Here is a 24,958-nt window from a genome sequence, read left to right on the forward strand (position 1 = left end):
GACCATCCATGTGATTAAATCGATCCTGAAATTCAACCATCAGTATAAGTTTTTGGTTGATTTGGTTGTTTAACAAAGACATATACTTAAATAGCAACATTATCTATCATTAAAAATTAAAGAAGCGATATTACTCTATAATTAATAATCCTCTCACGACCACTAATTAAAATTTCGTCGCCACATGGCATCCACACTTAAGAGGCCACAGGCTAGAAACTATCCAGATAATCCTTTTTGATAAGCCGCTGCTCCCAATGACCCAATAATCATCCCAAGACCAAAGTACCACCCCCAAAATTGGACAAAACTTTCTTCACACAAAAAACTGTGACCCATCCAACTACAACATACATGAAAATGATAGCCGTCAAAAAGATAGAATGTGAATGTTGTCTCAACTTTGTGTCACCTATTTTTTTTTCTAAGTATAAAAGTAACTAGAAAATATAAAATTATATTGTATGGTCCTTAATAATTTGGCCTTCTCTACATCCTCCCACCATTTTATTTTAGTTTTGTTTGTTCTTCCAATTAAAACAACACCAATCTTAAACTTCAAAGTGCTAGCTCTCTCGTTACATACATACTCTTACCTTATCTTCCTATCTTAGCTTCTATCTTTAGCCTTCTCTCTCCTTTATTGCTTCATGTCTTGCTTATATATCTTACTCTTTCTATGATATCTTTTTCACTATATTGTTGTTCATAAGTACATTTGTTATCCTCGAAAATTCGCCTCCAACAATCGAGCTAGCTATATATGCTTCAATGCATGGTTTTTGTTGATAAGCTTCCAAATAAATAATATAAGTCTTGTGTTTTTGTTTTATGAACTTGAGTATTGGTTGAATTGAGAGAGTTTGGAGAGATAAGAGAGGTTGTAAGATATGGCTCCAAAGGCTAGTAAGGCTAAGCAAAATAAGGCTAAAGGTGAAAAGAAGAAGAAGGAAGAAAAAGGTATTGATGAATTCTTTATAACTTTATAAGTTTTAGTTAGCTTATTTTTGAATTTTTTTTTTTATTTCTATATTCAAATGGAGTTTTTATAAATCAACAGTTATATCACGTCATCAATATTTTATAAACTCTCTCACTGCACAAACTTAGGAAAAATCGAAGGTTGTAGAGTTTCGAATTAAAATAATAATATATTAAAAGTCATATTTAGTTGAACGGTAATTGGTTGCGTCACGTAAAAAATATTCTTTTGTATGCTGTTTGAACGTTAAAAATAAGTCTATTTTGTTATGATTGAAATATACTCCGTAAATAATTAAGATTTTGTTCCATTTAGCATTACATGTATATAGTCATAGTATCTAGAAATTACTTATTTTCATTTGTGTTATTACTATTGTATGAGTTTGAACGTAACTAATTTAAATTTTTTTGATTGTAAAAAAAAAATATACAGTTTTACCAACGGTGATTGAAGTAAAAGTTGACACTCCAAATGATAGTCGAGTTACTCTCAAGGTACATATTCGCTCTATTTTATTGCAATACAATAAACTCGTTATATACGCAACATATATTGAAATTATTAGAAAGATTTGCTAAAAGAAATTTGAAAAATAAATAGTTTAGAGGATGAGATTTTCGCTAAGTTTTGTGTGGGCACTTTTGGATGTAGGGGATATCTACTGATAAGATTTTGGATGTGCGAAAGCTGTTAGCAGTGCATGTTGAGACATGTCATTTAACCAATTATTCTCTATCTCACGAGGTTCGTTTTTTTTTCTACTTACATTCTCCTTATTGGACCATGCTTCTTGTTTCTATTTTTTTTTTCTTCTTTTGTTCTTCTATTGTCGGCCGTTATTGATTAACGGACGGTTTAGTCATCTCAAATTACATAGAAATCACTCGCTCTACATGTAATTTGGGGCATGGTTAAGCATGTTATACAATATATATACTCGTTTAATAAGGCTTTGTACACAACAAAATATACACTCTTTATAAATTAAAGTTGGTTTTTTTTATTGATTTTGAACATGATTAGCTTTATTATACACGATAGAGACGATATCTTAATTTTATACAATTTTTCGCAAAAATTAATTACTATTTTGTACGATTTATGTGTATGATCTAATAGTTTATCACATAATAACTCGGCCATTAAATAAGGCCATTTAACCTCCTAGCTACTATAAAAGGAACAGTATCTTCTAATTAAGTCTAATTATATGATGTTTTTTTAAACACGTTACTATACCTTTTGGTGTGACAAAATATTAATTAATGAATGCATAAATATGATATAGGAATATGATATACGTCATAGACCAAAGTAGGTCAAATGTGGGTTGGTTGTTAATACGTAGATCACTAAATGACTAATTAATAACTCCACCTTGAACAATCATTTAAAAAATTTGTCTATCATAAGGGCAATTAGAATGAAAATGGATGCAACTGTGTGGAAACGAAAAAGAGTGCAGTTATGCTGTTAGATCTCCAATAGCTAACTATTTAACTCCATTTATTTCAAAATAAAGACAACATTTAAAATATATGACTGAACTTTTATTTGTCACCTTTCCATTTAATTATTTTAACGAAACTTTCATTAGTGTATTGTGCATACTATATACTCTATTTTTGTGATTTTACATAGTTATTGGCTTGAGTGATGATCGGGTAATTGCCTATAGTTTGAGATTATTATTTTTTTACAAAAAAAATAAATATAAATTTATTATATATTCAATTGTTAATTGAACTACAAAATTGATCAAGCTTGGATTAGAGAAAAAAAAAATAATACATTTCATTATTACCTAAAAAAGTCCAACATAATTTAATTAAATAATTAGCTAAATAATATGCAACATATATTCATAACTTTTTTAATCACCTATTTTTTTCATAATATTATAATGTATGACTTGAGTACCTTTACTATTAACTAAAATGTATAATCTCAAAAATAAAAAAAGTAATATAAGTACAGATAAGATAATACAATGTATAAGTTTTTCAAACAAAATTGGATTAACCAAGCCTATTTGAAAATCTCCTTTTCTACTACATATAAGATTATACTCCATGCATTATAGTTGTTTGGTTGAATTATGAAGCCAAAAAGCCAATTTATCAAATATCATAATAGTAAATGTAGTTAGGTTGATTATAGAAAGTAAAAATCCTCAAGTGGTTCTACGTACTTAAATAAGGTGTATTATATGTTTATGTTAATAAATTATATTCAAAGCTAGTAACGAATAACCAGGTCTAGTAAGGTGTACATCAGTAATACAACATGAAAATTAGGGATAATCATGTCGAATTTATTTGTATAAAGATAACACACCCTTACTTAGAGGAGTTTATTGTAAAAATCTTTCTAACTTTTACACATCCTATCATCCTATGTTTTTGTATCAAATGACTCCATAATGTTCCACTTTTATAAAATTTCTACTTGACTATTACATGTATCATTATTTTGAAGTCAACTAAAAACTGTAGTAAATTACAATTTAACGGAGGTCGTATGTCACACACGCTAATAAAACTTGTCACATACTCACAAAGTCACAAGACCAAGGCCATTCGCCCACCCGCCCACCCACCTTACTCTATTGCGGTTGCTTGTGTCGACATCTTGTGATTCAATATGAAGAGGTTGGTATAACTTGTCCACGACATGCTTTAGGCATCTTGATGGCCTAGTATGGCCTTAGCATTAGCAATGTGGCACACTCGCTACTACTAGTATTAAACCATTAATTAGCAATGGAGTACTACATATTAAATTTAGAACTGACTAATTTAATTTTTATTTAAATTAATTATAGGGTTAGTAAATCGAATATCCGGTCAAAATTTTAGAAACTAAACCCGAAATTAGTTGGGATCGAGTCCTAAAATTTGGAATTGGAACCACTTTAACCGGGTCCTGAAATTTAGGAATTGAGATTGGAACTACCAGGTACCTATTGATGTACTTAATTGATAAAATTTAATCTATAAATATAAGTAAAATAAAAACTGCTTACATCACCACTGTACACATGTTAGTTTCTCATGAAAAATTTTCCCTCCAAAATTGCTTATGACATCATTCATATCATATTTTACTCCTTCCAAATTCAACATTAGGAAAATAATTTATAATAAATAAATTAAAATGTGAACATCAATTAACCAAAAGTTTATTAGTGATATTTCTCTTTCCAAAAACCCACATTTTGTAATTTATTATTTTATATTGTATTGAATTTTTTTATTCTAATTCGTGCATCGCACGAGTGCTAAACTAGTACAAATTATAATGCAGTACTTATTTGAATCCATTTTTATTTTTAGCGTTTATGACTTATATTTTTTTGAAAGAAATAGTTATATATGCATGACACTATTTTATTTATGTTAAGTATTAATAATATATATTTTTATTTTACTAACTAGATACATTCAACATATTTTTGCTTTTTAAAATATAAGAAATTTTAGATTTAACACCTGACAATAACTCAAAAATAGTTTTTAACACCCCTAATTTTTTTTTTTTAATTTTAACACCATAAAATTTTCGAAAATTTGATTTTACCACCACTTAATAGATTCCGTCCATGAATCTGTTAAGTGAGGCCTGCATGCCACGTGTCGGTTGTTGTTTGGTCAAAAAAATCCAACACTACCCAGCCATCCTTACGCCACCACCACCTCCTTGATCTTTGACCTCACCCACCAGAGCCAACGGCCACCCAACAACCACCACCCGCACCTCATCACCGACACACTTCATCCTTAGCCCCATCGTAACCACCATAGCCGCGTTAAACGTCGACCAGCCCCAAATCGCAACCCCCTTTCCCCAAAAAACGACCACGATTTCGGCCATTTTTGTGGATGTTTTAGAATGTAGGGTTTCGGCTACGGTTGCGACATGGGAGGAAGATGGGCTCCGGTGGTCGGGGCTGGGAGGAGGGTGGGTTTGGTGCCGCCCGGTTGAAGCAACGCGAGTGGGGTGTGGATGTGGTGGTGGCGACTGTTGGGTGGCGGTATGACTGTAGGGTTTTAAAGTGTTTATTATTTTTTTAACCAAACAACGCAACAAGCGACATGTGGCAGTGTGGACCCCACTTAACGGATTCTTGGAGGAAATCTGTTAAGTGGTGGTAAAATCAATTTCTTAAAAATGTTATGTTTCTTTTTTTTTTTTTTTTTTTTTTTTTTGTGGTGTTAAAAACCAATTTCGGGTTATTGTTAGGTGTTAAAATCTAAAATTTCCTAAAATATATTTAGTTTAACAAAAATAGGATAAGTGGGTAACCGGGTACACAATCGGTTCCGGGTCTTAAAAAAATTTAGAATTGAAACCTGTTTAGGGTAAAATTACCCATGACAAATGGACCAATCCGGACCTGCCACGTGTCCACCACGTGGGCCAATCAGCGTCCGCCACTTGTCACCCTAAGAGGTCCAACATGGACTAATCAGGCCACGCCACGTGGCCTCCCATATGCCAAATAGGCAAAAATGGCCACCAAGGCCCAAAGTCCGAGAGAAGCCCAATTTGCCCTGGTTAACCTAAACCTAGGATTGGCACGCTTCTCAAGACTATAAATACTTAATTAATCCTCATTAAAGGGAATTGAGCAATTAATGACTCTCACCTAGAGAAAACCAAAACACATTGATCACTCCTCCCCTAGAGGAACCAGATCTCCCACCTTTACTTTCCGCATTTATTACTCCTCAAACAAGTACTAACTTGACCGTCGGAGGCGGATCTCCAATCATCCGGAGCATCCGTTTGTTTTGCAGGTACAGGCGTCCGGTTCCAGTCTCGGAATTGTAACTCTCCCGCAGGACATCAGAAAACCCCGAAACATTTTGGCGTTGTCTGTGGGGAGAGTACTTCTGAGATGGCATCCACGTCTGTACCGACTCCTGAAGAGAGGCGTCCCCTAGACGACCCTCAAGTTCAGTCGGACCATGATACTGAGGAAGAATTTAAAGTTGAAGCTCACACAGCTTCAGACGACACCCTAAGGGCCCGGCGCACCCGTCCTACCGAAAGGAGGGAACGGGAACATCTGACTCAGCAGGCGGCCGAAGGATCTGCTCCTATTACTAGGACAAAACTCATGACTCTCATGAGTACTTTCAAGAGAAAGATCCAAGAGCTTCTCAATAAAAAGGCGACTGCTCCACCAAAGGAACAGTCGGCCAGATCAAAAAACTCCCAGTTGAAGTTACATGCGCCTCGCATGAAACTACTGGGTACAACCGGCAATATACCAACCTCCGAGCATCCGGCCAGGCGGCCAACTACTGCAGGCGTCATACGGCCGAATGCAAAGAGTCAGGCGGTCAAGCTTCTCCACCTAAGAGCCTTAGGTGGCAACCTACTACAAAGTTAATCTTAGCATTTGATATTATCAAGTGGCATAAGTAGTGTCATAACTACCAGCCCACATCGCTATATACATAGCCGGCTCCCATGATGCTTGTCACGAACAGCTTCCTCGGTCGGTTGTTCTACATGTCTAGGAAGCCTGCTGTTTTTCCTTCGATAAAGGCCCGACTGTGAGTGCAGTAGTGGCATGCCAACGTCGAGCCTTTGAGCTTTTAGGCGGCAACCATAAGAGCAGCCCTCATTCTCACATAAACAGCCGGCTCTATATGATGTTTTATCAAGGTACAGTCGCAAGGTTTTTGCTCAAAATATAATGCCAAGTATACTTGATACAAATGAGTTTGGTTCCAGCTTGTTCTTCCAAAAGCAAATAGCCAAAATACTCGCACATATAAAAATCTCTCGGCCTGCCGAGAGGAGTAGCGCTTGGCTCGTAGTAATATAATTGGCCATGAGAGTGAATGCTTTAACTTGTTCATGTGCTAGTCTCTTATTGTGAAAGCTGGGCATTGGCGTCTCGCCCAAGGAAGCAGGCGGCCAGATGACAGCCGGCCTAGTCCTAGCCACGAAGCATGACAAATCAGCTAGCCATGCTAATGTAGGCGACACCTAAACAGCCAGCTCAATCCGAGCCACCAAACAGCCGGATTGATCACTTCAAGAACAAGCAACTCAAAAGGCCGAGACGAATGAGTTCGTGTGTATGTAAAAAATAGGCAGCTAGGCAGCTGTATTTATGTATGGGAAGCATTGAAACCGGCTGTTTAGCCATCAAGTAAATCCAACAAACCACTTGTCTTTCATGAAAGCAGGCGGCATCCACAGCGAACGCATCAAGCAATGCGTGAGGTGATATGGGTCTTCATGTTTTGTAATGAGGGCCGAGTCTTGAATCACTTTGGTCTAAATAATGCCCAACACGATCAAAACATAATTAAAACAAGCGGCAAGCTGATCATACGGCATCATGTGGCCGAATAAAATTTTGAAAGTTAGCTCCATTGAGAAGAGCAGCTCGGCATCCTTACCAAAGCACCATGTAAGCTCAAAATGAGTGCCTTTTGAAATTTCATAGTATCATGGGTAAACATCAAGAATCAAACGACACATTGCTATTGTTTGTAAAGAAACAGCCACCATGTGTATGCACGCAACAGCAAGTCCCTTGTATGTCTATAGACAGCCGGTCTAGTCCTAGCAACACAGCAAGGAGGCGGCTCTAAAACACATCCGGCTTGGCTGAGTTCAGATGGTCGAAGCATTCGAGAGCAGGCGGCATCTAGGTGTCGTAGCTCAAGCTAGCAGGGGGCACTTGCAACCAAAGAAGCTAGCCATAGTAAAACATGCGGCACATGAAACACAATTATCGTGCTAAGTTCAAATATCATGCTGAGATTTGACGTTGATGCTAGGTACGAGTACATGCCAAGTAGATGCTAAGTTATCCATTCGTCCAACCAAGTGTGTATCCATGTGATTGAAGAGCCGCATGAAGTGATCATCCAAGCCAAATTTATGAGCCAAAGAGTATATAACTCAACTTGCTAAGTTAGGGAATCCTCATTGCTCTTATTTCAGCCGGCATTCAGTGCTCAGACGCTCAATAAAATCAAATAGTAGGCCACCCTTGTTAATGAAAACAGGCGGCCACAAGTGCTCTTCAAGACTCAAGCCCAGTCCCAGCTAGACTCACCTTAAACAACCGACACTTGGTTGAAAGGGCATGAGCAAAAGTGGGTCTTCATACTTTTTAAATAGGGGCCGAGTCTTATGATCATTTTTGTCTAAATAATGCCAAGCACGTAAATAGCATGCAACCGACATCATGCGCTAGTCACCTAGCTTTAGCCGGCATTTACATTATGGCTTATTGTATTGTGATGCAATGAACAAAGCCATTATTAAACGACACCTTTGTTCACATGTAAACAGGCGGTAAGGTGGTTAACCTTCGAACTTGGCTAAGCAAGGAAAGCAAGAAAGCCACTAACCGGCAATGGAGCTAGCAATGTTACAAAGCAAGTGGCACATGCTCACTTAAAAGTCAGTGGTTAACTAAAGTGGGCAGCCCTTATTGGTTGGATATGAGAAAAACAGAGCAACCTTCGTATTTTGTTAGACAAGCCATAATAAGCATGGATGGCCGAGATCATCAAGCAAATCATCATGAAAACAACCGGCAATTTCTTGCTAAGTCAGAACCTTTATTGCTCTTATTTTAGTGAACGGATGCGCAATAAAATCTAGCAACTTCTCGTGGACGCTTCAGCTTAGGTAGCCGGCACTTCGATGGCACCTTCATTGGTCCTCACAAATAGGCTAGCAGGCGGCAGCTCAAACTCCAACCGGCACATCACGGCAGAACCAGCCGGCCTTTGAAATCATTGACAAAGTACAAGGTAGAGCATGGACACCTATGATTAAAGCATCCGGCAGTAGCACAAGCAAGGGGCGAAAGCCGTATGTTTGATAGACTCCTTGCTGAGTGAAAAACTGAAGATGAATTAGAAACACAAGCGGCATAATAAGCCACCTGTGAATATGCAAGCTATATACAAGTGGCTCGGCAATCGACATCATACAACAGGCGGCATGCCAAATGATTATTGAAAACACCCCCTCGTATCTTGGTGCTATGAGAGAGCCAACTCTCTTTGATCAACCACCAAAGGAGGCTGGCACCATGCTTGGACGGATGTGAAGCTTGAGCAGGCGGCATGCAAAGCGTCGTAGCTCAAGCAGCTGACCTCAAAACCCAAAGAGTAGTCGATTGCTTGTTCATTGCAAGCATGTGTGGGGCTTGACGCCTTGCATATCGTATAAAACCTGCCGCATGATTGTTCAAGAAGTCTCATCTTATGTGTGAGTTGTCACCATAAGCACATTATCATTATTATGATTGCAAGTAAAAAAAAAATAAAAAAAAAAAAAAAAATTTGCCTAAGGTTAGTAAAACCGGCTGTTTAGGCGGCACCCTATTGAAAACCGTCTCCCTTCTGTTTAGGCGGCACCTTACTGAAGACCGTCCTCCACTTATTTGTGTGACAATCTATCAAGCAAGAGAGGCGGCATGAATAGTAGTCGGCCCCCTATACGACGAAGTCTCGTAGCTATGAAAGCAGTCGACCCTCATTAATTTCACTAAGGGGCTAAAGACCGGCGGCAAATGTGTAGGCCGAGCAGCGAGGTCGCAAACCACATTAACAAGTTTAGCATGACCACCTGTCCCCATTCGAAGAAAGTAGAGTCATAATCCTCCATGGAAGGGAGCTAAGTGATCTATCTACTCTAACACTTGAAATGATTTCAATACTTGATACTGATTCAGAGGGGCAGGCCGCCTATACATTTACAGTCGCCTACTCTCCATTGAGTATTTCACTTTATCATCATAGGGGCATGCCGTCTGTACCTTTACAGTCGGCTACTCTCCATTGAGTATTTTACTCTATCTTCAGAGGGGCATGCCTTCTGTACCTTTACAGTCGGCTACTCTCCATTGAGTATTTTACTCTATCTTCAGAGGGGCATGCCGCCTGTACCTTTACAGTCGGCTACTCTTCATTGAATATTTTACTCTATCACCATAGGGGCATGCCGTCTGGACATACAGTTGGCTGCTCTCCATAGAAGAGGGCCGACTGGTTCCAAAGCACACAGCCACCCCCCTTATACTTAGCTAAAAAAGATTAGGGCTAGGCCGACCATGTGCCTAAACAAGCGGCTGCCCTCTTCTTACTTAGCACCTACGTTCGCCAAGAACTAACCAAGGCCACAAGCCCGATGATCAGCCCAGGCGCCAAGCCAACTGATCCAATTTTTAAACTAATACGACCTGTCCCAACATCATAGCAGGCGTCCGGCGGCATCCCTCCGGATGAAATTCGTCGCAGAGAGCAGCTCCCTTCTGGGTGGAACATTGCTCTATAAACTAATTACACGACACCTATACGACTGTCCCCAAGGGCAACCACGTAGCCGTTTTTGAGACAAGGATAACTCTATCACTAACCAAACCAGTGGTAGCAGTTGACATCTGAGTCAGATGACCGCCTGTATTACTTGGGATAAATGCAGGGGGTACCTCTTGAGTTAATAGCCAACAAACATTGGCGAATCAAGGGGTCTAGCCGGCCTTCGCCGCCTGATACCTCTACTTCTCAAGCAAGAGTGACGGCGACTGAGTAACACCAACGTTAACTCATAGTCACTCCCTCAAACTTGGTATGGAACCTAAAAGGTTTGAGTAGACCGCCTGTTTTTTGGCAAACAGGGGCACTCAAACCCCTATTCCTACTAGGTAACCACTCCTTGGGTTAATAGCCAACAAACATTGGCGAATCAAGGGGATCAGCCGGCCTCCACCGCCTGGTACCTCTACTACTCAAGCTAGAGTGTGACGGAGACTAAGTAACTCCTATGTTAACTTATAGTCACTCCCTCAAACTTAGTATGGAGCCTAAAAAGTATGAGTCGCCCGCCTGTTTTTAGCAAACAGGGGCTCTCAACCACTACTCCTGCTAGGTTAACAACCTTTGAGTTAATAGCCAAGAAAAACTTGGCGAATCAAGGGGACTATCCGGCCCCCGCCGCCTGGTTTCCCTACCACTCAAACAAAATAGGCAGTGATTGACTAACCGCAAGGTTAACCAGTCGCCCTCCTTAGTACGGAACCTAAAAGGTATGAGGAGTCCGCCTGTTTTTTGGTAAACAGAGGTACTCGACCACTATTCTTACTAGGTTGGCTATACTTAAAGCTGTCGTCTGTAACCCAACAGACGTAGCTACTTTGGTTGGACGTCCTGTCTGACGCCTGCTTCTATGCAGCCACCAAAGCAGACGACCAGCCATCCCCCAACGAAATAAACTAAGCACCGAACTTAGTATATTGAATCAAAAGAGGCCAACGGCCGAATAATGCTAAAACGCTTACCCCTTGTGCAATAGTTGACAGTCCACCTAATCAGGGGCTATCTGCATAGTAGGGCAAAGAATCGGCATCTGTCTAGTTCGGCGGCAATCATTATTATGATTGATTAACTTTGAAAATGTCATACCGCCCAAGGTATCAAAATTTTCTAAGTTAATCAAGTCCATCTCCCATTAGAACTAGACAAGATGCCGACCTAGCAAAGCTTCGAGGGTCTAACTTTCGAAAGGAGCAATCCCTCCTGGAAAGAGAAATAACTCCTTCCGAGGGGCAAATGTTTAGGGTAAAATTACCCATGACAAATGGACCAATCCGGACCTGCCACGTGTCCACCACGTGGGCCAATCAGCGTCCGCCACTTGTCACCCTAAGAGGTCCAACATGGACTAATCAGGCCACGCCACGTGGCCTCCCATATGCCAAATAGGCAAAAATGGCCACCAAGGCCCAAAGTCCGAGAGAAGCCCAATTTGCCCTGGTTAACCTAAACCTAGGATTGGCACGCTTCTCAAGACTATAAATACTTAATTAATCCTCATTAAAGGGAATTGAGCAATTAATGACTCTCACCTAGAGAAAACCAAAACACATTGATCACTCCTCCCCTAGAGGAACCAGATCTCCCACCTTTACTTTCCGCATTTATTACTCCTCAAACAAGTACTAACTTGACCGTCGGAGGCGGATCTCCAATCATCCGGAGCATCCGTTTGTTTTGCAGGTACAGGCGTCCGGTTCCAGTCTCGGAATTGTAACTCTCCCGCAGGACATCAGAAAACCCCGAAACAAAACCGATTGCAACCGATTCCTTCATTAATTACCCGGAGTTGAAACCACTAGTTCCAATTCCAGTTCCGAATCCGTCGATTCGTAATCGATTTCGAATCCAATCAGATACTTGCATATTTTGCTCACCCCTTTTTTTTTTTTTTTTTTTTTGAGGGAAATTTTGCTCACCCCTTAATTCTTCTAATTATGAGAGGTCGCAACAATGATGAACAATGCGACAATTATTATTACAAAGAAAATGCACAAAAATTTAAAATTCCAATTATACCCTTTATAAAACAGGTGAGGGGACCCAAGCTGAAAGATACGGTGGAAATCGTTTCTCTGAAACCTTGTCATCTCACCATCACCGAAGGTAATCTCTAATCTAATCATCTAGTAATTTCACCATTTCATTCTTTAATCTAACACCTAATAATCTTTTTCTTTTTAAATTTATTTACAGAGGATTATACGGAAAACGACGCTGTTGTACATGTCAGGCGGCTACTGGATATCGTGGCATGCACCACAGCATTTGGGCCGAAATTGGGCCGGAAAGAGAAGGAAGCCGGCCCAAAAAGCGAGGAAAATGAGAAGAAAGATGACGTGGCGGCGGCCGGAGAGGTGAACATGTCTCCGCCGCCGCGGTTGGGGCAGTTTTACGATTTCTTCTCTTTCTCTAATTTCACTCCTCCTATTCAATGTTAGTTCTCTTTACTCTGTTTTTGTTTAATGCTTAATTATTTCGTTACAACTTAGACTAATTCCAAATTCCAATAGTAAGTTTAGCAATTTAGCTACTTTGTGTCCCAATGGTTAGTAATTACTAGCTTGTAATTTAATATCGTTATTAGTTATTTAAATTTACATTTATTAAGTTTTCAAAAAAAAAAAACATTTATTAATGTATCAACCATTTATTTTGACAAGTTTTTTTTCCGAGCAAATTAGGGTCAGTTCACTTCAGCTCCTAATTGCCTTCTCTCGTAAAATATTCATTAAAACTCTATTCAATTCAGCTCAGCTTCAGTTCAGTTTAGTAAATGTTAACTGACCTTAGCTTAGTCAAGCCAAGCTAAACTATTCTTTTATTTATTTATTTGTTTGTTTACAAAAAAATAAAAATTAAAAAAAAATTAAAAAAAAAAATTAAAAAAAAAATTTCATTTTTAGCACTAATGATCAAGCTGGTAGGAAGGGGATTTTCGATAGTACAAGAATGTCTCTAGCTACAAGTCTACAACTAAAGAGGGCATTGGCTAGGCTGGGTCGGCCCAAGGCCCAGCATGAAAAAAGCATGGCACAGGAATGGTGTAGTCCCAGCATGGCACATTACTATGCTTGCCGAGCCGTAGGCCGGCCAGGACCACCTTTATTTGGGAGAAACATGACAAGGCATGACACAAAAAGTAAGCTAAAATAAATAAAGTTTTGCATAGGCATGGCTCGGGCACCTGCCAATCTTTTGAAAATTTTGGCCCGACACATAACTCGTGGGTTAGGCCCATGGATCAGGCCAAGGGATGGGCCTAACCCACCCCAAAGCACTGGGCTCAGCACGAGGCACAGCCTGGCGCCATCTTTAGCTACAACAATTGGAGATGCTTTTATGTTTTTTGTTTGGAGAAAATTAATAAAAAATTGAAATTATTAAATACTTTCCTGAATTAAATAATATTTGAATTAGTGAGCCTCTATGATTGAATATAAAAAACAAAAAAAATACTAATCGAAAACAGTTGTAGCTTGCTCTAAGAGCCCGTTCACATTTACTAAACTGATTAGAGCTGAACTGAATTAAACTAATTGAAGCTGAACTGAACTGAATATAGCTGAAATGAATATTTTATGAGTGAAGAAACTTAGAAGCTGAATTGAATTGAAATGAATTGAACTAAACTGATTGGAGCTGAACTGAAGTGAACAGGCCCTAAAGTACAATGCTAATATAAAAATAACTATTCAATGCTCATGTATTATACGAAGTATAAAAAAAAAATGTAATAATCGAAAGTGATGAAAAAGAACACACTTGTTATGTGTCTCGGTAGTAGTAAGTTGGGAATTTATGTACAACTAGTTGTACCTTTCTCCAAGTACAATCATTTTTTATTTATTTTGAAAGAGTTGGGTCCCTAACTTTTGATTAATGGAAAAGTAATTGATTAAAGCAATAGTGGGGTCTTTTCCAAAATACAATTGTCAAATTAATTTGGGGCAAATGGAAAAGTAAAGTCTAAAAACTACTCTTAATTTGGAACAAATGGAGTATTTTTCTATATTAATAAGGGTTAATATTAATAAGATAAGATATGGGCTAATAAGTTCACATAAGATGATAAGGTCTAATAATACCTTATGATAAGCCCTAATAATCTCAATAAGATATTGTAGGTTTTTATTTTCCCTCTACTTCAAATAGTTGGGGTTATTCTGTATTTTGGGAGATTTGCAGCCAATTTGCTTTTGGAGAAGTATTATTTGAGATCAAATTAAAGGTTCATGTGTGGGATAGCTTAGGATGCTTCTCATTTAGTATATAATACTATATATAATTGCACTCTTTAAAGTCCATGTTGAGGCTCCTGTAAGCTTCTGAAGAGAACCTCAAGGCACAAACATTATGATTGCATCAAAATTGGCCATGGGAGTGCCTAGTGCCCATGAATGTACTCACAAACCAATCTTTTTGTCTTTTTCTATTGGGTGTTAAGGTGCATGTTTGATCATTGCTTTCCTAAGACTGAACTAATTTTGGAAGAAAAAAAAAAAAAAAAATAGCAGGATGAACTAGCAATAACATTCTTAGGAATTTATCATTTGTGCACCTCCAAATTAATGTCAAACAACAATTTTTTCCATCAACATTGTTTGAATATTTTTTTGTTAGCTACATTTTCCACTCACATCTTGAAGACCTATATTAGGAGATCTAATATTATATCTCATGTAGATATTAGGAGATCTAATCGCCCGTTCCTTGAGGACAAATCAGAAGACGATTTTTTTCAAATTGATGTAAGCATTTTCTAATTAGTCTTTACTATTTGATTGAAACACCTGCAGGTTTCTTGTTTTTTCATTAAGAGTTTCTTTATAGCCTAATTTAGCTGAGTTTATGTGTGATGTATATCTTAAGGTCCGCGTTTGTAGTGGAAAACCTATGACAATTGTGGCTTCTCGACAAGGATTCTATCCTTCAGGGCGACGACATCTTAGCTGTCACTCAATGGTTGGCCTATTGCAGCAAATAAGTCGTGTATTTGATGTGGTAATGTGATGTTACCACCTGCTGACAGGGTATTGTTTAGTTGCACTGTCAACTTTCTTAACTTAATTACTCCCTTTTATGCAGGCATACAAGGCTCTTATGAAAGCTTTTACGGAACATAACAAGGTAATTAGACTTCAGTACCATGCCAAATTAGACTTTAACAGGAGATAAATGTATAATTTGTATATTTCCTCTCAGTTTGGGAACCTACCTTATGGTTTTCGCGCAAATACATGGGTTGTCCCTCCAGTGGTTGCTGATAACCCTTCTATTTTCCCACCTCTTCCTGTGGAAGATGAAAACTGGGGAGGGAATGGAGGTGGCCAAGGAAGAGATGGGAAGCATGGCCACAGAAAATGGGCAAAAGAGTTTGCAATCTTGGCAGCAATGCCTTGCAAAACAGCAGAGGAAAGGCAAATACGAGACAGGAAAGCATTTCTCCTCCACAGTTTATTTGTCGACGTTTCAGTCTTTAAAGCTGTTGCTGCTATTAAGAATATCATCCAAAGCAATCCCACCATTCCTGTTGATGTACATGAGGAACAAATTGGAGATTTGCTAATTACGATTTCAAAAGATGTACCTGATGCTAGTACAAAGTTAGACTGCAAGAATGATGGTAGCCAAGTTCTTGGATTGCCCCAAGAAGAGCTCGCCCGTAGAAATTTAATCAAAGGAATTACTGCTGATGAGAGTGCTACTGTTCATGTAAGTATTTTCCAATCATCTGAAGCTATGATAATCCGATTTAAGAGTTCTATTATTTTCCTTATAAAAATGCTTAAGTGATCAAAATATGTGTTTATTATGCCAGGACACTCCTACACTAGCTGTTGTGGTTGTTAGACATTGTGGCTACACAGCTGTTGTGAAAGTTTCTTCTGAGGTGAATTGGGAGGGAAAACCTATTCCCCAAGACATTGAGATTGAGGACCAACCTGAAGGTGGTGCCAATGCTTTGAATGTAAATAGGTTAGTGCATTTAAAATTTTGTGTAGTGGCTATGTTTCTTCAAGCATCTCAGCTGCTGTGGCATAATGATTAATAATTCATTCTCTGCTTGGCTCTTTTACCAGTTTGAGAATGCTGTTGCATAAGCCACTATCACCATCATCTACTTCTCCTCAGCGATCACAAAGTACCGACCAAGAAGAACTGCGTTCTGGTAGGTCTTTGGTCAGAAAAGTGATGGCTGATAGTATATCAAAGTTAGAGGCAGAAAGTACTAAAACTGTGAAGCCAATAAGGTGGGAGCTTGGTGCTTGTTGGGTGCAGCATTTGCAAAATCAGGCGTCTGGAAAAGCCGAGTCCAAGAAGACTGAGGAGGCTAAGGTTGAGCCAGCTGTAAAGGGTCTTGGAAAGCAAGGGGTACTACAGAAGGAAATTAAAAAGAGAATTGATGAAAAGCACAACAAAAATGAGCACAGTAAAGAAGTTACTGCAGAAAATGGACTAGACATGAGCAAGAAATCAGATGGGTCTGATCAGAAGGAGCTGGAGAAACTTGCTGCGGAGAGAGAAAGCCTGTGGAAAAAATTAATTTCAGAGGCAGCATATTTACGTTTGAAAGAATCAGAGACTGGTCTTCATTTGAAGGTCATCTCCATATGAATCATTATAAAATTCAGTTTTGCTTCTTTCTTGTGTTGCTTTAAGTGCATGGGAGGTTCTCATGGTTCATTTGACTCAGTTGATAACCTAAAACACTAGTGTGGTGATGATCCATACTGATGTTATACCATTTACACTGTCAGGCACCTGATGAACTTATTGAAATGGCACATAAATACTATGCTGATACAGCCCTTCCGAAACTGGTTGGTTTTTCTCTCTTTATTGTTTTTCTAATTTCACTTGCTCTAAGTTCAACTGCTTAATATGTGTATTTTGACTTCCATCTGTTTAGGTGGCAGATTTTGCCTCTCTGGAATTATCTCCGGTTGATGGAAGGACACTAACTGATTTTATGCATACAAGGGGCTTGAAGATGTGCTCTCTAGGACAAGTGGTAATTCCTCCATGTTTTTCTAGTTATTTCTAGTCCTTTCTGGTAGGAGCTCTATGTTTAGCATTGTTTCCATTTTCCGCATGGAGGACTAATCGTTGTCCTGGTCTCCTGGATGAGTTACTTGATCCAGGGCTGCTCTTGTATTTGACTGTTAGATACTTAAAATAATGCTACAGCTTTAGAATTCTCTTGGATGTTACCTTCACTTAAGCCTTCCCAAATATACAATTAAATGAACTAAACATGATTTGGTTACATTTTTGTGCCTATATCGGAAGTCAGAACATAATTTTCTTGGATGTTTTTTTTATATTGTACAACCTATTGATAACTCGTACTAGTTTACTTACAATATGTTTAGATATGAGACTTTTAGAAATTTTGTTTGCTGACTGATCTGTAAGATGTTACCTGGAGTGTACAGAAGAACAGTCAGGGAGTGGTGAGGCTATTATTCTGCCTGTATAAATTAGAGCCTTGTGTATAATTTAATTTCTGGATGGAACTTCCACTGATGATAAATTAAGCAAGGGCAAAGATTATAAATGATTTTGTTCTATTTTGCATTTGCACATTTTTTTCACCTTATTTAGATCCTTTTCCAATCATTTCTAGTGACTGATTAAGCTTATTATAAATGAGATGCAAGATCAACTACTGTCAACGGTCCACAATTCAGTCCATGGTTTTCATTGTCTGCATATTGCATCCTCTTTAATTCTGGACAATTGAAAGAGTTTTCTTTTTTGGTTATCTTCATTATATTCACTCTGAAGTTTTATGCTTAATTATTAGCATGATTTTCGAGGCCATATCTTTATTGTTTTTGCCTCCTTTTCCAGGTTGAACTCGCAGACAAACTCCCACATGTACAGTCTCTGTGTGTGCATGAAATGATTGTTCGAGCCTATAAACATGTATTGCAAGCTGTTGTTGCTGCAGTTAATGATGCTGCTGAATTGTCAAGTGCAGTAGCAGCATGCTTAAATGTATTGCTTGGATCACCATGTTCTGAGAGTGCTGATGAAGAAACTGTCAATGATGATAACCTGAAACAGAAATGGGTGGAAACATTTCTTTTGAAGAGGTTTGGTTGGCAGTGGAAACAGGAAACCTGCCAAGATCTTAGAAAGTTTGCCATCCTACGTGGGCTTAGCCACAAGGTTCATTTTGTTAACCATGTCATATACCCTCCGTCCTGAATTTGTTGTCACTTTGTCCCAAACTTCCAACGTCTTACTCTCTAAGATCGCTGTGATTTCGGACATGTTTTCCCGTATCTAAATTTAATTAAGGCATTTTCAGAAATCCAATCACAAATCATTTTTGTGAAAGGTGATAATTTTTCAAAAGAGAGTAGTTAGAAGAATTTTACCACTAAACCATATCATAAAACTTTCCCTGATGCTCTCGTGCTCTATTTCTCTGAACTTTTGGAGTCATTTTTTGCAGGTTGGGCTTGAGCTTGTTCCAAGAGATTATGAAGTGGACACCGACTGCCCATTTAGGAAGTCAGACATCATAAGCATGATTCCTGTATATAAGGTACAATGAAGGTCACAGAAATTACTTAATTTTTTAAGATATCCTTTTGTTGTATTAACTTATAAGTTTGATTCTGCAGCATGTCGCTTGTTCTTCTGCTGATGGGCGTACACTGCTAGAGTCATCAAAAACTTCCTTGGACAAAGGCAAATTGGAAGATGCTGTCAACTATGGGACTAAGGTTTCAATATTTTCTTTTCATGCAAATTAAGTTAAGAAAAGCTTTTACTAAACCTAATAGTTCTAATTCCCGTTTTTACGTGAAGGCACTCTCCAAGCTTGTTTCAGTTTGTGGTCCTTATCATCGCATGACTGCTGGAGCATATAGTCTTTTAGCGGTTGTGCTCTACCACACCGGAGATTTCAATCAGGTATGTGACTTGTTAACTTAAGTCTAGATTTAAGGAACTTTATATATATGTATATAAGTAATATAACAACTTGAGTCAGGAATTGAGTGTTGACCCTCATTGAACTTTTGGGGAAATTTGTACTAAATGTTACCAAGAATAGATTCTTTACATATCGAAGTTTGTTGTTCCTGCTTAAATTAAGCTTGTAGCACTAGCATTAAACTATTCTGCAGCTGTTTGATTTAGAGAATTTTAATGTATCAAAGAATACTTCCGCATGTAATACCGAAGCATCTGCTAACTGCTATGAAAAGCTCCTGAACAAATCCTTTAAATATAAGCCATAAAAAGTAGAGAACTTGAATGTATCAGAGAATACTTCAGCTTGAAACACTGAAGCATCTGCTAAATGCTATGAATAGGGACTGGAACATTTCTTGTAAATAGTATTCCTAGTAGCAGCATCCTCATGAAAAACATGACTGAAAAAAGTACAAACATCTTCCATTTTCTCACTATTAATAATTGGATTTAATTGATCTACATGATTATGTAGGCTACAATTTATCAGCAAAAAGCATTGGACATCAATGAAAGAGAGCTAGGACTTGATCATCCTGACACAATGAAAAGTTATGGAGATTTAGCTGTGTTCTACTACCGTCTTCAGCATACAGAACTAGCCCTAAAGTGAGTATTCAATTTTTTCCTGTTATTATTGTTGTTGCTAGAGAACTTTTACATTGGCTGCAGTTTCTGCGATGTTCAAACTCTAGATTAATTTCAATGCACGGGTTGTTTATAGGTATGCAATATAAGTTTTTATTTTATAATATATTTTTATTGGAAAATGAATAGTTTATAAAGGAGAAGGGGTGAAAATTAAAGGTAATTATAAAAGATAATAAGTTGAAGGAAAGTGAACCAAACAACATTCATACATGTATTGAATTAAGCTAGTGTGTGTGTGTGTGTGTGTGTGTGTTTTTTAATATGATAATGGGAATTAAAAAAAAAAGGTTAAATGAAGTGACATGTGGCATTGATGAAAAATTAAAATAATATTTACATGTGGCATAATGGGGATGATGGTTTGTGTTTTTAAATCCAAGTATATAAGAAGTATAGATATAGATATAGATGAGAAAAGGAGATTAGTTATTACTCTGAAATTTTTAGCAAAAAGAATGCTGAACACAACTGTGATAATTTTTTTCCCTCCTAATGGAAATATTGTTAAGCTCCACCAAATACGTCACTTTGGGGAGATTCACTTGTACCAAGTTAATACTAACGTCCCATTTTTCCACTAGGTGGGCTACCGTATTTAGCATTCCACACCCTTTTCACATGAGAACTAACAAATCAAAGTGTAGCCTATCTTTACTAACATAATTGTAAAAAAGGCTAAAGGAGTGACCCTTACAACCATTGTGAATTACTTGCACTACATTCACTGCATGGCTCTCTAAATAATTCTTGAACCCAGTCCTTTTTCACAATCCTTACACCAAAGCTGGCAGCAGTAGCTTCTACACACTCTGCACACCACCTCTGCTGACCTGATGCATACCTGCAACACACAGTAGCCCTTGTTGGATGTAGTGCTTCAAATTATGGTGGTTAGTTGCTGAATACACCTAACTGTTCATCATATTTTGCTGATCCAGATATGTCAATCGTGCACTATATCTATTGCATCTAACCTGTGGTCCTTCACATCCAAACACTGCTGCCACATATATTAATGTGGCAATGATGGAAGAAGGTTTGGGGAATGTTCATGTTGCATTGAGATATCTTCATGAGGCTCTAAAATGTAACCAGAGACTGCTTGGAGCTGATCATATCCAGGTCTTCTTTCTCATCTCCCTCTTCTTGTTTCAATTATTATTCTTCAGTCAACAGACTCAACTCATCTTGTACTCAAACATATTTTAAACCTTGTTTCCATCTCTGTCATGCAGACTGCAGCGAGTTATCATGCCATTGCTATTGCTCTTTCTTTGATGGAGGCTTACTCCTTAAGTGTCCAGCACGAGCAGACCACACTACAAATTCTGCAGGCAAAACTTGGATCAGAAGACCTACGAACTCAGGTAAATATATTTGAAATCTTTAAGATTTGTCATTACAGCCCTCAGAGCGTAGACTCAATCCATAGATATTTTGTAGGATGCTGCTGCATGGCTTGAATATTTTGAATCCAAGGCGCTAGAGCAGCAGGAAGCTGCTCGTAATGGCACCCCAAAGCCTGATGCCTCCATTTCTAGCAAAGGCCACCTGAGGTATTCAAAATTTCAACGATTCCTAACTTTCCAATATCTTATCTCAAATCTAATAGCATAATAAGTGCATAAGTCTTTCATCGTTCGTCTCCTACCAAATTTAAATTGATGAAGAATGATTAGCAATTTGTTTTCAGTTTAATGCTATCGCCCTTTATTACTAAATCTGATACTCCCTCCATGAATATATCCCTTAATAATAGGCTAGGTCTATATTTTGGTACGTCCCAAATAGTAAGGCTCTTTCTAATTTTAGCAAGTTAAACTTTTAACCTGCGGACCTGCTCATACTACTTGTGGTCTGGTGAATACATAAAAACTTTAATCGAGAAGAATATATATGGAATTTCAACTCAGTATTTTAAAAATATCTTTGAATTAAATCTGGCCTATTAACATTGGAAGGGAGTATACGGTATTCTCACGGGCCATAGAAAGTTTGAGTATGACTTCCAGAAATGGACTATTTGTATTGACAGATTATTTTGAGGCTTATCTTTAATCTAAAGTATTATATTTGGGTTTATGAATTTCAAAACAGTGTATCAGATCTTCTGGACTATATAACCCCAGAAGCAGAATTAAGAGCGAGAGAAGCCCAAAGGAAACAAGCTCGTGCAAAGGTGATGATTGTACTATTTGTTCCTACCAAAATTGATTATGTATTAACGCTAGATACTGATAGAGTGCACAATAAACTTACAGGTAAAGAGCAAAACTGGGCAAACCTGGGAAACAGTTGAAGATGAGTCACCCAAAGATGAAAACATATCACCCATATATCAAGCTGAGAGCAGCAATGACAAGGAAAATAAATCCGAACCTAATCTTCCTGAGCCTGAACATGAAAAAGAGGACAATCTGAGTGTACAAACCGTCACCATCTTGAATGATGATCAGTCACAAGATGACACTTCAGATGAAGGATGGCAAGAAGCTGTTCCTAAAAGCCGGTCAACTACAAGCCGCAAGCCTTCTACTTCACGGAGGCCAAGCTTAGCAAAACTCAATACAAATTTTGTGAACCAACAACACTCTCGATTTCGAGGGAAGGGTGCAAATTTTACATCCACGAAAACTCCATCAAATGAGTCTTCTGTTATAAGTCCATCAGTCCCCAAAAAATTTACCAAGAGTACAAGCTTTAGTCCAAAGCAAAATAACACGGCTACCTCCGTTGCTGCAACTGAGAAAGTGGTAAATACCAAGCCTGCACCAGCTAGTCCAGCTTTGGTTGAGCAAGTTCCCAAGTCACCTCCTCTTGCAAGTTCAATTAATATTCACACTGGTGGAAAACTTTTCTCGTATAAAGAAGTTGCTCTTGCCCCACCTGGAACAATAGTTAAGGCAGTTGCAGAACAATCAACCAAGGAGGATATCACTGGTCCAGAATCAACTCAATCTGAAGAAAAAGCATCAGTTGAGGTTACTGATGAAGAGACAGCTCAGAGGCCTAAGGATGAGAAAGTGGAAGAAACTACCAGTAATGAAGAAAGAAAATCTGGAGATGGCCTAGAAAAGGTACTGCCAAGTGAAGTTAAGACCGGTACGATCAAGGATGCAGAGACTCAGGTCCAAACAAGTGCTGAAGATGGAAATTTGAGTACTGTATTGACCTCAGATCTGAAAGATGAAATTTTGGAAAACAGAGACACAGAAAAAACACAAGTCTCAGAAACAGAGGCAGCAGGTTCATCTGACCCTCAGCCTCTTTCAAGTGGAGTCAGCGCTGAATTAACAGTAGAAAGCGATGGAATTCCTTCTCCAACAGAAGGGGAGAAGCAGGAAGGAGAAGAAAGTGGGAAGGAATCAACCAAGAAACTTTCTGCATCAGCCCCTCCTTATACTCCATCGACTGTACCAGTTTTTGGGTCTGTGCCAGTTCAAGGTTTCAAAGATCATGGTGGTATACTACCCCCACCAGTAAATATAACACCTATTATGGCTGTTAATCCTGTCCGTAGATCACCCCATCAATCAGCTACTGCCAGAGTACCTTATGGCCCACGGTTATCTGGGAATTATAACAGGTCTGGGAACAGGGGGAACCGCCTAAAACCTGGAATTCACAATGGAGAACATATTGGCGATGTAAACCACTTCAATCCTCCTTTAATAATGAACCCACATGCGGCGGAGTTTGTTCCTATTCCGTCATGGCTTCCAAATGGATACCCTGTAAGCCCAAATGGTTATATGGGTCCGTCAAATGGGATGCCAGTGTCTCCAAGTGGTTATGCTACTATGCCTCCAAATGGTGTTGCTGCATCGCCTAATACTTACCTTCCCTCCTTAAATGGCATTCCAGAGGCTCAAAATGGGTTCCCTGGATCTCCTAATGGTTCTTCAGAGTCCACTGATGCTGCACCGGTTGAAACTGCTGTTGAAAACACTGATCAGGTTGTGACTGAAGGAAAATCGGAAAAATCTTCATCAGTAACTGATGCTGAAAGCAACCAGATTGCAAGTCTTGCCACTAAAGAAAAGTTGGAGACCTCTTCGTCAGAAACTGCTACTGAAATCAATGATCGGGTTGTGACTGAAGAAATATTAGAGAAAACTTCGTTTGAAACTGCTGCTGAAAACGATGATCAGGTTGTGACTGAAGAAAATTCTGGGAACCCTTTATTAGAAACAGCTGCCTCGAATAAGCTAGTAGGGGAAGAAAAACCTGAAGCTGTAAATGGTAAAACTGGGACTAAAGAGTTTCCTGTTGCAAAAGCAGCTCCATCTGATGATGTTGATGTGGCTGCCGAAGCAGGAAATGAGCATACCATAGTTGAGAAAAAATCGAGTAAATGTTGGGGAGATTACAGTGATAATGACGTTGAAATTGTTGAGGTAATTAGTTAACAAGATAGTTTTGTTGATAGAGAGAATTCTGCAAACACATTTTGCCACCCCGTGATGTGCAGCAGCAGTCTAACAAGTGAGCAATAGAAGCATATTTTGAAAAGCAGTATGCTTTTGGTTCAGATCTGACTTGGTTATGCAAAGCATACATAATACAGGTGCTTTTGGTTTATACTTGGAAGTAGTGTATACCAAGTGTTTCAAGTTCACGAGCATGCTTGCAATGGAGGTTCAACCATACCATGGCACAATGTACTGCTCCATTTTTATGCTAGACAATACAAATAATCCAATGTAGTGCAATTTGTGTAATATTTTGTTGATAGAAATTGTTTAATGTACAAGTAGAGAATAAGATAGAGCTGGGAAAGAGTTTTTTTCTTTTCTTTCTTTCTTTTTTTCTTTTTTTTTTTTTTTTGGCAATTTTGCATTTATTTTTTCCTTTTCAGCCTTAGGGTGTGGCTGAAGGCCCTTTTGTAAAAGACTTTTTAACAGTGTTAATATGCAATGCTGTACTTTTTATTGAACAGAACGTTTTCTGCAATCAAATACTTCGT

The 24,958-nt window shown here is 38.4% G+C and overlaps 1 protein-coding gene across 1 annotated transcript; it reads left to right on the top strand.

Annotated features, from left to right (window-relative positions):
• The first annotated feature begins 500 nt into the window (after positions 1 to 500).
• LOC110715754 (protein TSS-like) lies at positions 501 to 24,928 on the top strand. Its single transcript, XM_021894362.1, has 23 exons — positions 501 to 960; positions 1,418 to 1,479; positions 1,637 to 1,729; positions 12,381 to 12,453; positions 12,544 to 12,783; positions 15,034 to 15,098; positions 15,220 to 15,351; positions 15,436 to 15,477; positions 15,553 to 16,062; positions 16,169 to 16,326; positions 16,431 to 16,950; positions 17,109 to 17,171; positions 17,261 to 17,362; positions 18,205 to 18,525; positions 18,815 to 18,907; positions 18,987 to 19,088; positions 19,174 to 19,278; positions 19,817 to 19,950; positions 20,931 to 21,114; positions 21,228 to 21,359; positions 21,436 to 21,548; positions 22,090 to 22,171; positions 22,254 to 24,928. Exons 1-23 carry the CDS (start codon positions 891 to 893, stop codon positions 24,399 to 24,401), a joined length of 5,544 nt encoding a protein of 1,847 aa, XP_021750054.1. The 5' UTR covers positions 501 to 890; the 3' UTR covers positions 24,402 to 24,928.
• The last annotated feature ends 30 nt before the right edge of the window (positions 24,929 to 24,958 follow it).

The sequence above is a fragment of the Chenopodium quinoa genome, unplaced genomic scaffold, assembly GCF_001683475.1.
Source record: "Chenopodium quinoa cultivar QQ74 unplaced genomic scaffold, ASM168347v1, whole genome shotgun sequence".
Classification (NCBI taxonomy): domain Eukaryota; kingdom Viridiplantae; phylum Streptophyta; class Magnoliopsida; order Caryophyllales; family Amaranthaceae; genus Chenopodium; species Chenopodium quinoa.

Coding starts and splice junctions, on each gene's coding strand:
- LOC110715754 (XM_021894362.1), top strand. CDS start 891: ATGGCTCCAAAGGCTAGTAAGGCTAAGCAAAATAAGGCTAAAGGTGAA. Junction 16,327..16,430: donor AATGCTTTGAATGTAAATAG/GTTAGTGCATTT, acceptor CTCTTTTACCAG/TTTGAGAATGCTGTTGCATA. Junction 21,360..21,435: donor CAGAAGACCTACGAACTCAG/GTAAATATATTT, acceptor GATATTTTGTAG/GATGCTGCTGCATGGCTTGA.